Here is a 14,629-nt window from a genome sequence, read left to right as displayed (position 1 = left end):
AGGAAACAACAGTAGATCTGTTGGTCAAACTGAACCGCTTGTGGTTGGGAGAAATAACCACGAGGATAGAGTGGAGAGGAATGGATGCAAGTATAAAGACTTTATGACTTGCAAGCCATCAACTTTCACTAGAAAAGAAGATCCCGTCGGAGTATTGGATTGGATCTCGGAAATGGAATTGGCTTTCATGACATGTGGTTGCCAAGGCAAGTTAAAAACCACATTTGCAGTGCGTCAGTTCAGAGGTAGCGCTGTTCGTTGGTGGAACACTCTGGGGAAAACTCTAAGCCCTAATGAGCCACTGCAACTGACTTGGGCAAAGTTCTTGGTGCACTTCAAGCGCAAGTACTGCTCGACCCAAAATGTGCTAGAGCTAGAAAACCAATTTCTGACATTGAAGAAGGGAAGTATGACCGTTGATGAATACACAAATAGCTTCACAGACAAAATGGAGTTTGCTTTGCGTATCGTCCTAGATGAGCTGACAAAAATTGACAGGTACGCAAAGGGACTTCCATGGGAGTACGCGGTGCCAGTACGTCAGGCACTTACTTTGGAGGCAGCTATCTTGGATGCCAAGTCTGTTGAAGATATGATTAAGGGGAGAGCCGCCAGCAAGGTTGAAGTTGGCGAAAAGAGAAAGTTTGAAGGAACTTCAGGTTCCAATAAGAAGAACAAATTCTCAAAGACTGGTTCGAGGAAATTCGGAGGAGGAGCCGAAGCCAAGTGGTGTGACAAGTGTAAGAAGAAACATGTTGGGAAATGCAGCGAGGAAGTCACTTGTTACAAATGTGGAAAGTCTGGCCATTATGCCAATGAATGCACCTTTGTTAAGAAAGTCTGTTTTGGGTGCAATGAAGAGGGGCATATTTTGAAGGATTTCCCGAAGAAGAAGGATGCAGCAAAGCCCAATCTTCCACCAAGCCGAAGGCGAGAGCCTTTCAGATGACACTTGAAGCTGCGAAAGAAGAAGCTGATGTCGCTTCAGGTACCTTTCTCGTAAACGAATAGTCTGCCCAAATTTTGTTTGATTCTGGAGCCAATTACTCCTTTATTTCGCATGAATTTGGTAGAAAACTAGCTTTGACTGTTGATAGACTAGTTAATGCTTTAATAGTCGAGGTTGCTAGTGGCAAGTTTATACCTATTAGCCATCGTATGAAAAACATATTCATTGACTTGAATGGGAATAAGTTCCACGAGGAATTGTTACCTATCGAGTTAAATGGTTTCGACATAGTTCTAGGAATGGATTGGCTTAGCGCCAATGATGCCGAAATATTGTGTAGGAATAAGATAGTAAAAGTAAAATAACCAGGGAAAGAGTCGTTTATGGTGTATGGAGACAAACGCAAAGTAAACTCTGGAATCATTTCCCTAATGAAAGCCAGAAGGTGTTTGGCCAATGGATGTACATCATATCTAGCATTCGTGATCGATGCTAAGAAGGAAAATAAGGAGGTGGAAAATATTCCGGTGGTGTGTGATTATCCTGAAGTCTTTCCTAAAGATCTTCCTGGATTACCCCCTGATCGCCAAGTAGAATTCCGTATCGACTTGTTACCAGGAACGATGCCAATAGCAAAAGCATCGTATCGATTAGCACCAACAGATATGAAAGAGCTTATGACACAACTTCAGGAATTATTGGACAAAGGTTTTATTTGACCTAGTTCATCACCCTGGGGAGCTCCGGTGTTATTCGTAAAGAAGAAAGACGGGAGCATGATAATGTGCATCGATTATAGAGAGCTGAATAAGGCGACAATAAAGAACAAGTACCCGTTGCCGAGGATTGATGACCTGTTCGATCAGTTGCAAGGTTCGAGCTATTTCTCGAAGATCGATCTGAGGTCAGGATATCATCAGCTAAAGGTAAGAGGGCAGGATATTGAGAAGACTGCGTTCAGAACAAGATATGGACACTATGAGTTCTTGGTTATGTTGTTTGGACTAACCAATGCTCCAACGACTTTCATGGATTTGATGAACAGGGTTTGTAAACCATACCTTGATAAATCCGTGATAGTGTTCATAGATGATATTTTGATTTATTCAAAAAGCAAGCAGGAGCATGACAAGCATCTGCGTGAAGTGCTAGAAGTTCTGAAAAAGGAGAAGTTGTATGCAAAGTTCTCCACATGTGAATTTTGGATTCAAGAAGTCCAATTTTTGGGTCATGTGGTTAACCAAGAAGGGATAATGGTTGACCCAGCAAAGATCGAAGCTGTGATGAAGTGGGAACAACCAAAAAGTCCTACGGAGATCCGAAGCTTTTTAGGATTAGCTGGATATTACCGAAGGTTTATCCAAGGCTTTTCTTCGATCGCTACTCCATTAACAGCTTTGACCCACAAAGGAGGTACTTATACTTGGAATGAGAAGCATAAGGAAGCTTTTGAGAAGTTAAAGAAGAAATTGTGTGAAGCACCGATTCTTTCGTTACCTGAAGGAGTTGATGACTTCGCAGTTTATAGTGATGCATCTGGAGTTGGGTTAGGTTGTGTTCTGACCCAAAGGGATAAAGTGATAGCGTATGCATCGAGGCAATTGAAAGAGCATGAAAAGAACTACCCCACTCATGATCTGGAGTTGGCAGCGGTAGTATTCGCCTTAAAGATATGGAGGCACTATCTTTATGGCACTAAATGCAAACTTTTCACTGATCATAAGAGTCTTCAATATCTCTTTAATCAGAAGGAATTGAACATGAGGCAACGACGCTGGCTAGAGTTACTCAAGGACTACGACTGTGAGATACTTTACCACCCTGGTAAAGAAAATGTTGTTGCTGATGCTCTCAGTCGGAAGGTAAACCTTGAAAAGAAAAGGCCAAGAGTGTTGAGAATTGAAGTTGTCTCGACAATTATGGAAAGTATAAAGAAAGCTCAAGAGGAAGCTTTAGAGAAAAATGACCGAAAGGAAGAACGTTTGGGAAAAACGTTAGTGTTTGATACAAACGGTCAAGGACTGAAGGTATTCCAAGATAGGATTTGGGTACCTAAGACGGGAGGAGTGAGAGATCTTTTGATGGAAGAAGCTCACAAGACCATGTACTCGATTCATCCCAGCAGCACAAAAATGTATAGGGATCTAAAACCCTACTACTGGTGGCCGACGATGAAGCTCGATGTTGCTAAGTATGTGGCCGAGTGTGTAACATGTGCTAGGGTTAAGGCACAACATCAAAAACCGTATGGGAGTTTAGAACCTTTGCCTGTACCCATGGGTAAATGGGAAGACATCACCATGGATTTCGTGACTAAACTGCCCAGAACAAAGAACGGTCACAACATGATTTGGGTGGTCGTTGATCGCTTCACTAAGAGTGAGATTTCATAGCAGCCAACGAGAAATGGTCTATGGATAAGCTTACGAATTCTTACGTGAAGGAAATTGTGAGGCTTCACGGTGTTCCGTTAACGATGGTATCAGATCGTGACAGCCGTTTTACCTCAAGGTTTTGGAGAAGTCTACAAGAGGAATTGGGTACGAAATTGTGTTTGAGTACAGCTTACCATTCGCAAACCGACGGTCAAAGCGAACGAACAATTCAAACATTGGAGGATATGCTACGAGCATGTACCCTAAAATTCCAAGGTAACTGGGATGAACATTTACCTCTGGTAGAATTTTCCTATAATAATAGTTTCCACTCAAGCATCAAGATGGCACCTTACCAAGCTTTATATGGAGAAAAGTGTCGAACGCCGTCATGTTGGCTGGAAGCTGGGGAAAAGCAGTTTATGGGACCTGAAATAGTCTATCAGACTGCTGAAAAGTTGAAAGTGATTAGGGAAAGACTGTTAGCTGCTCAAGATCATCAAAAGAGTTATGCTGACAAGAAAAGACAACCGATATCATTCGAAGTTGGAGATTCGGTTTTACTTAAAGTCTCGCCGTGGAAGGACTTATAAGATTTGGTAAGAGGAGAAAATTGAGTCCAAGGTTTATTGGACCGTTTAAAGTTCTTCAGAGGATCGGGAATCAAGCTTACAAGCTAGAATTACCAGAAGAACTAGAGGGTATTCATAATACCTTTCATGTGTGTTATTTGAGAAAGTTCACGGGAGATGTGCCCGGCATAATTCCAATTTCTGAATTAAGGTTGGATGAAAACAAGAGGTTAATTAAAGAACCAGAGGCAATCGTTAACCGTAAGACTAAGAAGTTGCGACACAAGATGGTCGATTTAGTGCTTGTGCGTTGGAAACATACGAATGGGCCAAATCTCACCTGGGAAACGGATAGTGACATGATGAGTCGCTACCCGTATTTGTTTGCTGATGTGTGATTCCGGAGACGGAATCAACCTAAGGGGGAGAGAATTGTAACGCCCTTGTTTCTAGGCTTGGCATTAATATTGACGTAATAGTCTAGGTTAACGTTTGTAACTCATTTTGAAGAAATGAAGAGGAATTATTTGATTATTATGTGAATTATGTGTTTTATGCTTAATTATTAGGATTTAATTAATTAAGAATAAAAATGAGCATCGAAAATAAATATTAGATAAAGCCGATATCTATTAAGAAAGTTGTAGTGGTCGTGACAAGGATTCCGGATATATAAAAAATACCGAAATCCGAGTTATAACGAAGAAGTTATGACATGTCGAAGTTCAGCGACAAAACCGGCACGGTGCCGAATGACGTAAAAAGTGAGTTTTTGATAAACTACTTTTTAGTCCTAGTGATATAAATGAAAGTCGTAGTGTTCGTTAAACCGAGAGTATGCATAAAAAGAACGCCCAAATCTGACTTCGTATGACGAAGTTATGATTTTTCTAAGTTTCAGCTTAGCAGTAGACAGCTAAAAACTCGAATTTTAGATCGAGTGATTTTTAGCCGACACAACCTAAACGATAATCGAAGGTCTCGTCAATAGTAGTACAACGGTAAAAATACAGACGAAAACGGACGTCGGATGAAAAAGTTATGAATTTTTAACGGATTTCCTGTCCCGGTCTGTTAAAAATAATAATATTAAAATTAAAGTCAAAATTAGCCGACGAAGTCTAAACGAAAGTTGTAGATCGTAATTTTACCTACGCGTGCATATAAAGAACGTCAAAAACGGAGCCAGTATGCGAAAGATATGAATTTTAGAAGTTCGGGACACAAAAATCGAGAAAATCCCAAAATCCGAGAAATTTCGTATGGTGAGACTTCGGCCACGTCACCCTCGCTCGCAGGCCGCCTCGTTTCCGCCACGTGCTCGTTTCTGATTCGACCGAAGGTGCGGCCCGGTAAGGACTCGACACGCCTCGCACCCGTGGCAGATCCGAAGCGCGGTCCAATGAGCGTCCGACGCGTGCCCTCCTTGCGTGTCCGAGCTTCGCAGGCGCGCCACCTCTTCCCCCTCGCACCCTAAACCTCGGTCCAATCAGAAGCCACCACCCGGAGCCTTGCATGCGATCCGCGTGTTCACTTATCCTCCCCCTCGGTCCGAAGCCTCCCCCTATAAATAGAAGGGTGCGAGACCTCCCGGGGATAATTTGGAAATTTGCTATTTTACACCCCTAAACCCATATTTCTTCCATTCCAACTTCCCCCAAAGCCCCGGTATTATACCAAACACCCAAAATACGTCCCGAAGTGCCCGAAGACCCGAAAAAATTTATCTCTTCGGTTTTGAAGCCCAACCCTCGCAGAACCCGGTTTCTCAATAAAACTCTCGGTTTTATTAGAAACGACTGTTTTAGGAAATGAAGTGCTGTCCGATTATCGTTAAATCAAGTGAGTGTGTAGTCACTTTCATCTTACACCTAGATATGAAGTATTTTCTATAAAATACGTGCTATGTGTAATTATATTAATTGTTTATTTGAGGTGACTGTTGAATTGATGTTTTATACAAGTTTTAAACTGTATATGTATTTTATCTACAAATATGTTGGGTAAAACATGGGTAGATGAAATAGTCGATGTGTGTTAAAATGATGAGAGGCCTCGATGTTGTTGTTGTTGTAGTCGTCTAGCGGAGTATAGATGACGACCACGAACCTTTCTAGACAGTCCAGTGGAACTCTAGCAGGTTTGCATCCTGTAGGTGTTGGTGAACTATATGTTCATTGGTGTACTCCATCCCCCTCATGGTTGCCTTTAGGACATGTATGGCTGAGGAGTCCCCTTAGCAGTAGTGTCCATCCCGATGATAATCCTTAGGCTAGGTCCCTTGTGATAGGTGTTTAGGGACGTAAAGTGAGGATAACGGGAATGGGTAATCAGGGTTATTGTTGATTGATGAACTTAATAAGTTTATTATTATTGTGGGTTGAAAACTCTATATGCTCACCAGGCTCCCAAGCCCGACCCACTCAGCTTTTTATATTACAGGTAGTGGACCCCGAGCATAGTCGGATGATGATGAGAGATTTTTGGATTATAGGACAGTAGTTGTAAATAACTGTTGTAAGGCTTATAATGTTTTGTTTATGCTTTTGATCTGTATCGGAACATGACATCCCGAGGTTTTGATATAAAATGAAAATATATATTTCTTAAAGAAAGGTTTTGATAAATTTTTATCATGTTTTGTTTTGGGAACAAATTCCGCAACATCTTTTAAAAGGATCACTCTGATTTTATTTTAAAAAACATAAATTAAATCGGTCTTTTCTGGCCGAAAAATTAGGGGATGTCACAAAGCTGGTTCAATAGTAAACACCAATATGCTCCACTTATATCGTTATGCAAAGCATTTGGGAAGCTTACAAAGACTTGAAATTACCAAAGAGGACGATGCAGACAGAGTAGTTGTTACAGAAGATGGTGATTCGGAAGAACACATCAAAGAGGATGTACACATAAAAGACTATGCACCTGATATAAAAGCTATTTGTGATAGACTAGAAAAAGCAGATGGCAAGGTTACTATCTACATTTCGGTTATTTACCTAGCCTTTATACTTAATCAGATGCTAATTCTTGTTTGTTTTTATACCTCATAAGGTTCTTGTTGTTGGAGATATCAAGAAGGAATTAGGTTATCGCAATAAAACTGGACATAAAGCTTGGAGTAGTGTAAGTTATAAATTCTCACCATTTAGCATAATTACGCTAAGGTCCATTTAATTATCTCAGATTCAAGTTTATTGCACAAATGCTCTCAGATTTTACACAGGCTGAAAGATGCTCATCTAGTTGAGGAGTTTCATGCTACAGTGAACCAGAAGGAAGTTAAGTGCTTACGTCTGCTAAAGACATTTTCTCCTAAAACTTGTGTCCCCAAAAGTCATGGAGGTGGAAACAGTGGGCAAATTACTGAACAGCTTCTTGAACTTCCTATTGAGCAACAAATTTATGATATGATTGATGCTGAAGGTTCAAAAGGGTTGATTCTTAACAAGGTATATAAAAGGCTTGGCATAAACAATAAACGATACTACCCTCGCATTCTTGATATGGTGTCTAGATTCCGGATGCATTTAAAGTCAGAAAACCTTAATAGAGGTCTAGTCTACCGAGTTTGGACTTCTGGAAACTTCAATACTGAAGCTTCCACTTCACTCCCTGGTAAATCAGATCATCATCTGACCATTACAGTCGATGCTGAAGCCAGTGAAGAACAGAATATCGATCCAATTGGTTCAACAAGTTCACACAATCTGCAATGTGACACAAATGGCATAACTGTAAATTTAAACCCTGCATCAAACTTGGAGATATCTTCATCTGCTTCACCAGCACCCAGAGTTCGACGCTCATATACAACATATCCATGTCTAGGTTTTAGTTCAGCTAGCTCAAAGAGGGAACAGAGGATACTTGAAAAACTACAGGTCAATAGACAATATATTGATCTTTGTCTTCTTCGACTTGTTATATTTGTGTTAGAATTTTCCTTTTTTTTTTTTCCTTTTTTTTTTTTTTTTTTTTTTTTTTTTTTTACAGGAAGAAAAGGTTCTTATAAAACCTGAACTACAAAGGGTGCTGGAGAGTCTGGAGAATCTTGACAATAAGTATACAACGATGGACAGAAAGACATTAGAACGCAGTTTAAATAAGCTTCAAGAAGACGGACATTGCAAATGCATTTCGTTTGCAATCCCTTCTGCCACAAACTGTGGTCGCAAACATACAGTTGATGTGATCCTCCATCCATCTGTATACAAATCTGAAGACCTATCGGATATTGTTCATGAGAAAATTAGGTCATTTGAAAAGCTAATACGCACCCAAAGTTTTCCCCGACATACAAATGGTAAATCAAAATCAATCCCGGTTTTAAATAACGTGGAGAGAATTCCTACAAAAAACGATGTTCAATTTCAATCCGAGACGTTTATAGCAATGAGGGAAAACGGTTTTGTTTTGGCAAAAATGGTTCGTGTAAAGCTGCTTCATGTTTTTCTGTGGGGATATCTCACAGATGATAGTAGATCAAGAGAAGACGATGTATATGAAGGGAAGAACCAGTATAGCAGTTGCAAATTGTTTGAATTAAATGCAGCTATTAAGGCCATGCCACTTGAGTTGTTCTTGCAAGTTGCAGGGTCCCCTGTGAAACTCGATTCCATGATTGAGAAATGCCGGAATGGAATACGTCTTTCTGATCTTCCGATTCAGGAATATAGGTCTCTCATGGATACTCGAGCCACTTCACGTCTTTCGTATCTTATTGATATCTTAAGACGTCTGAAGTTGATACGATTGATTGGTGGAGAATTTATGGAGACTTCTGTGGGCCCACATACTACTACTACTACTACTCTTAGACATTCGCTAGAACTTAAGCCTTACATTGAGGAACCTGTCACAGTTGTTTTGCCATCGCCAGGTGTCAATTCTTTTGATCTTCGTCCTCATGTCAGACATGATTTTGTTCTTGGAAGTAGAAAAGGTGTTGAGGAATACTGGAATACTTTGGAGTATTGTTATTCTGCGTCTGATCCAAAAGCTGCTTTGCATGCATTCCCTGGATCTGCTGTTCATGAGGTTTCTTTCTTATTCTTTCTTTTCTTTTCTTTTCTTTTATATAAATTCCTTTCTTATCTTCTGAAACTTCATTTCATCAGGTATTCCTTTCGCGTTCATGGGCAGCAGTCCGAGTTATGACAGCTCATCAGCGGGCTGAGCTGTTAAAACTTGTGGCAAATGACGACTCAAATCAAAAGATATCATACAAAAAGTGTGAGAAGATTGCAGAGGATCTTAATTTGACCTTGGAACAGGTTTGTTTTCTCTTTGTATTTGGTAAAAGTATTCCATTAATTAATTGCAGAAAACTGATTGATTTTGTTTGTAGGTGCTTCGTGTATTCTATGATAAGAGACAAAAGCATAAACTAAAGGGAGCAACAAGCACCAAAGATCCACCAACAAATGCTTTAATTACTTACAAAAGAAAAAGATCATCGAAAGGAAAAGGAAAGACAACTTTAATGGAAAATCTACTTGAAGAGTCTAGCAAAGTGAAGCATCCCAAATTGTTCCATGAAGATAATGAAATTTCAGCGTGTAGAATGGATGACATGGATGCTGCTGCTGATGACGTGGCACTAACTGAAGATGAAGACGGTGGTCAGTCGTACTCTGTGTCAAAGCTACAACAGCCTACACGCATCAAAAGATTTCCATGGACAGAAGCAACAGACAGGTAAAAAAACTCTTAAATAGGGACTGAAATTGCGAATTAACAAATAGCCCAGGGACGTTATTTGTAAAATTTTGATGATCTTTGTTTTTCAGGTTGTTGGTGATTGAGTACGTAAGACATCGTGCTGCACTCGGAGCAAAATTCCATCGTGTAGAATGGAGCTCACTTGAAAATCTCCCAGCACCTCCTAAAACATGCAGAAGAAGAATGTCAACTCTGAACAGAAACAATCAGATCAGAAAAGCTGTAATGAGACTCTGTAACATGCTTAGCGTCAGATACGCAAAGCATCTAGAATATTCCAAGAACAAAACACTCATTCATAATCGAAAACCTCCGGATGTTGTTATTCATCCTTCAAATGAGTTGGATGTTGATGAACAATGGGATGATTTTGACAAGAAAGACATAAAAATAGCCCTAGACGAGGTCCTTCAGTACAAGCAAGTTTCCAAATCTGCAGCAACTAAAGGTGGATCCAACTGTCCTCGATTCAATGTAAGAATTTGATAAATTATTTAATTTTTAACAAATCGTTTTTAATCATTAATCTTTTTTTACTGGTTTGTAGGAATTTGATCAAACCACCTCCATACCTAGAGATGAGTTTTTGGATAGTGGAAGGAGGGAAGCTTCTGGAAGAAGATCAAGAAGACGTTATCTGCCTAAAAGCTATGACAATCTTTTGAATAGAGGAAAAGGTTTTAGTACACAAACCTACAAATCATTAGCAGTTTCTAATGCAATCGAGCTTTTCAAGCTTATATTTTTAAGCACTGCAAAAGCAAAAGCAAAAGCAAAAGCTCCAGCTGTCCCAAACTTGTTAGCTGAAACATTGAGGCGATATTCAGAACATGATCTTTTTACAGCATTTAATTACCTCAGAGACAGAAAATTCTTGGTCAGGGGTAATGATGCGAGTCATTTTGTACTCTCGCAGCAGTTTTTACATGGTATTTCATCTTCTCCGTTTCCTGTTAATACTGGAAAAAGAGCTGTGAAGATGGCGAGGTGGATTCATGAAAGAGAAGATGATTTGTTAGAATATGGAGTAAATCTACCTGTTGACCTTCAGTGTGGTGATGTTGTTCATTTATGTGTGCTGATGTGTTCAGGGGAAGTGTCGTTGTTCCCCTGTTTGCCTGATGAAGGTGTTGGGGAGATTGAGGAGTTAAAGAAACGTAAACGTGAATGTGATAGTGATGATAAACAAGAACAAGTGTGTGTTGAAAAAGCTAAAAAGCCGAAAATATTAGACAAGTGAGATTTTTTCACGTAAAGAAAAAGGTTTTCCAGGTATTCAGTTATGTTTAAACCGTAGTTTTATTTCCAGAGTTGATGCAATTACATTCTCTAGAGATAGAGACACTTGTTCTTCTGTTTCCAATTCATCAGCTTCTTCTGTACACGTGGCATCTTCTGAGTCAACATGGGAAGCTATGAGTAGCTATGCAAGACACGTGGCATCTTCTGGGTCTTTCAATCCGAATATGTTTCAAACTGTGTATTCAGCCATCCAAAAGGCTGGCGACCAAGGGTTAAGCATGGAAGGTATCTCCCAACAAGAAGGTATGTATGCAATTTGTTACTTACCTGTTTTTTCTTCTTCTTCTTCTTCTGTATATGAATCTCATTTCCACAAATGTTATGGTTTGTAGGGGGAAAGATGGGAGAAATTATTGTTGAGGTGCTTGAGGCATTTGGGCGGGTTTTAAAGGTGAATGCTTATGATTCTGTCCATGTTGTTGATTCTCTGTATCGATCAAAATACCTATTGGCCACCTCAATGGCATCCCATCAACATCAACACCAACACCAACACCAACACCAACACGAACATGATCTTCCTCATCTGAAGGAGCCCCAAACCTCCTCCATTAACGATGAGTTGCAGCAAGAAAATCATACAAGTACTCATCCTGATGATGAGGTGCATAGAGTCACCATTTTAAACCACCCAGAACCAGAAGAAAACGAAACAAACAAGAATGTGAAAGCAACTTGTTCAGGAACAGGGGCAGAAGAGGGATTTTGTATTGCTGATGGTGATGGTTATAAGCCAATTGTGCCTTGGTAAATGGAGATGGGAGTATGAATGAGATTGTTTACAAGGGACTTGTACGCCGTGTTCTTGGTATTGTCATGCAAAGTCCTGGGATTTTGGAGGACCAAATCATAAGCCAGATGAATGTTCTAAATCCTCAGGTATGTCAATTTCATCTGTTTGAATTTGATTTTACTTATGAACAAGAATTAATTAATTAAGCCTTCACATTTCAGAGCTGTAGAAAGTTATTGGAGCTGATGATTCTGGATAGTCATATCAGGGTGAGGAAGATGTATGCATCTGTATCGAATGAGCCCCCAGCCATGTTACGTTCTCTTTTTGGTTGCAGCTTTAACAAACCAAAGCTGCTTTTTAGACAACATTTTTATGCAAACCCTACAAGTATCAACTGTTTGTAGAAGTGTATATATTAAATTATATATATGTACATAAATTACTATCCTTTTTTTTTGTCATATGAAGACCTTGCCCCATCCCGGCTGCTTTCGAGTGTGTTATGATTCTTTTTAGTTTTGGCCCTGTTACAATTTAAAAGCAATTTTTTGAAAGATTTATGTTAGACTTGACCAATATAAAATTGTATAATTTGTAGATTACAAAGTAAACTAATAAACCCAATACACATGTCTTGTTCATTTCAATGTTATGAGTAAGTTGTAAGACAAATATGTCATGGGAAAAGACATTGTGAAATTGTAGTGTTATGACGAAATTGTAGTGTTATGCCTTAACAAGAACTGTTGGGCATATATATATGCTAATAGTTGTTCATAATGAATCCCTGAACTACAGATTCATAAGTATGAGTGAGTATGCATCATCTGATGGGTTGAACGAATATATAGTTATATACTGACATATATATGCTTATAGGTTTTAGATGGAAGTAAGTACACTTAAAAGGGGATTTTCTAACTCCAAGAGGGTTTATACAATTTAATAAGGTACCATGCATGTTGCACCACCATCAAACATGCCTAAAATGAGGAAAATACCTCGAGTGCAAACATGTCGTAATAGCGGATGGCATACAAGCTGCACCAAGGGTATCATGTGCATGTTTTACTCCAATATCTGTAGGGCCTTAGGGGATTGAGGGGAAGTCCAAAAGAGAGTTCGAACAACTTGACAAAGGTTTCATATAAGCTATACATATGGACCTAACAATTGAATTGGATAATTTAGTGTAAAAAAGACGAGGTTTTTAGCCATTGACCTCATTTCCACTTCCTGAATTGTATGTGTGTGTGTTTTATGGTATGGTTTTGGAGTGGGCATGTCTCAAGACCATTTGGATAGGAGATCTAACTCATTTTGGTTGGATTTACATCCCCAAGCCAAAGGATGATCCACAATTCATCTTCTTTGTGGCATATGAACTTAAAGTTTGTTAAATTAGGGATCTTTGTGGGTAACGGGTTAATTAAGTATAAAACCCCGAATATAAGGGAAATTGATGACATACTCTCTTACATTGATGAAGATAATATAAACATATGAATTCCTAAATTTATATTAAGCGTGTGTAAGAATTGTAACTCCAAGTTTGGGAGTTGGAATGATTTTCTAGGTTTTTGGTTGTCAAAACACCAAACCCATAGTGAGATATTATACAAGAGTGATATATCAAATAGTTAGAATTATGAATTATCATAAACAATGTCAAAATCCGTTGTTGTAAGATTTTTGGGTCTGGAGAATATCAATTAACTTGGATAATTTTTGGGATCGTGATTGCAATCACTTTCCAAAATCTGTGATTTCGACCCTTATACCTGGGGTATCACAAAATATGATTTAAGATAATCCAAGAGATGCAATTTGGAAATCGAGCTACTTCGAAATTCGAAACACAGAAAAATATACCTTGATGTTTTGTGTTTTTTTAGAGATAGAGAAATTATAATGTAATCTCGAGTGTATGAATGTTCCAACCCTTTTCTAAAACCAGATAAGAGTTCTTATACTTGAGGGAAAAGTGGTTAAAATCGGTTAAACCAAAAATGGCGCCAAAACTTGGTAGTTATTGGACACAACCGATGCCTACATCATTATGATGTCATCGGTGGGTTTTTGGAGGAAAATTGCATGATTGGAGTCACACCCGAAGCAAAATCCATTTAGGTTTTGGGGCGCTGCCATGAGCTCTGCCCCTTGGACTCCACAAGGGGCGCTGCCCCTGGACCCCCGTATTCCCGAGTTTACATTCAACACATCGAGTGTGCACCCCGCACCTCCTATCTCGGTTAGTAAAGTGAACTCGACCTATCTCATTATTAATAATAATTACACCAAAATATGTTGATAACACTAAAATCACCAACAGTTGTTAGATAGTAAACGATGTTAAAACACTAAATTGCTTGAAATAAGCAATTAGTAAATGGGATTTTAAATATAGATACGAAAACCATATGCACACGTCTTGCTAATTTGACTTCTAAACACTATCTTAAGTGGATACCGAAGAATTGCTCACACTAAGCTCAAACACTTACAATAAGATGATCTTGAATGGTCTTAGCCCAAACCAAGACATAATATGAGATATGTAAGTGTATTTTTATAGATGAAAGTGAAATGCAATCTTTTGATGTGTAATTGACGTGCTATTTTTTTGTTCCTCATCATTTTAGTGTTTTAGCTAAAACTTCCACGTAAATAGAATGGTTAATAAAATAATAATTTTTATATATGTGACAAGACAAATTAATATTGAGCGTATATTTCATATTTCTTCCATTTGACCGACATCATTAAATGATATTATGTTTAAGGCTTGTGTACTATGTGTTCCACATGTAAAAAGATGTCTTAATCATTATGTTGTTTGTCATTAGGTTTAAAGTTATCATCGTATATTTTGTATTGTCTTATCACCAACCTCATATTCTCTCAAACTCATTCCTATTTTTGAATTTGTAATAGGCGTAAAAACATAAAATGAACTGTGTTAGTTGGT

The 14,629-nt window shown here is 38.8% G+C and overlaps 1 protein-coding gene across 1 annotated transcript; it reads left to right on the top strand.

Annotated features, from left to right (window-relative positions):
- The first annotated feature begins 6,673 nt into the window (after positions 1-6,673).
- LOC145114993 (B-block binding subunit of TFIIIC) lies at positions 6,674-12,170 on the top strand. The gene is given in 11 exon segments (XM_079051129.1): positions 6,674-6,871; positions 6,954-7,025; positions 7,115-7,783; positions 7,896-8,939; positions 9,020-9,175; positions 9,250-9,599; positions 9,692-10,097; positions 10,171-10,859; positions 10,861-11,168; positions 11,258-11,804; positions 11,880-12,170. Coding segments are annotated over 10 exon segments (4,311 nt in total). The 3' UTR covers positions 11,677-11,804; positions 11,880-12,170.
- The last annotated feature ends 2,459 nt before the right edge of the window (positions 12,171-14,629 follow it).

Source organism: Lactuca virosa, chromosome 1 (assembly GCF_052849685.1).
Source record: "Lactuca virosa cultivar CGN04683 chromosome 1, Lactuca_virosa_CGN04683_v6, whole genome shotgun sequence".
Lineage (NCBI taxonomy): Eukaryota > Viridiplantae > Streptophyta > Magnoliopsida > Asterales > Asteraceae > Lactuca > Lactuca virosa.
The sequence above is the reverse complement of the archived record's forward strand: the minus strand, read 5'-3'. Positions and strand labels throughout refer to the sequence as shown.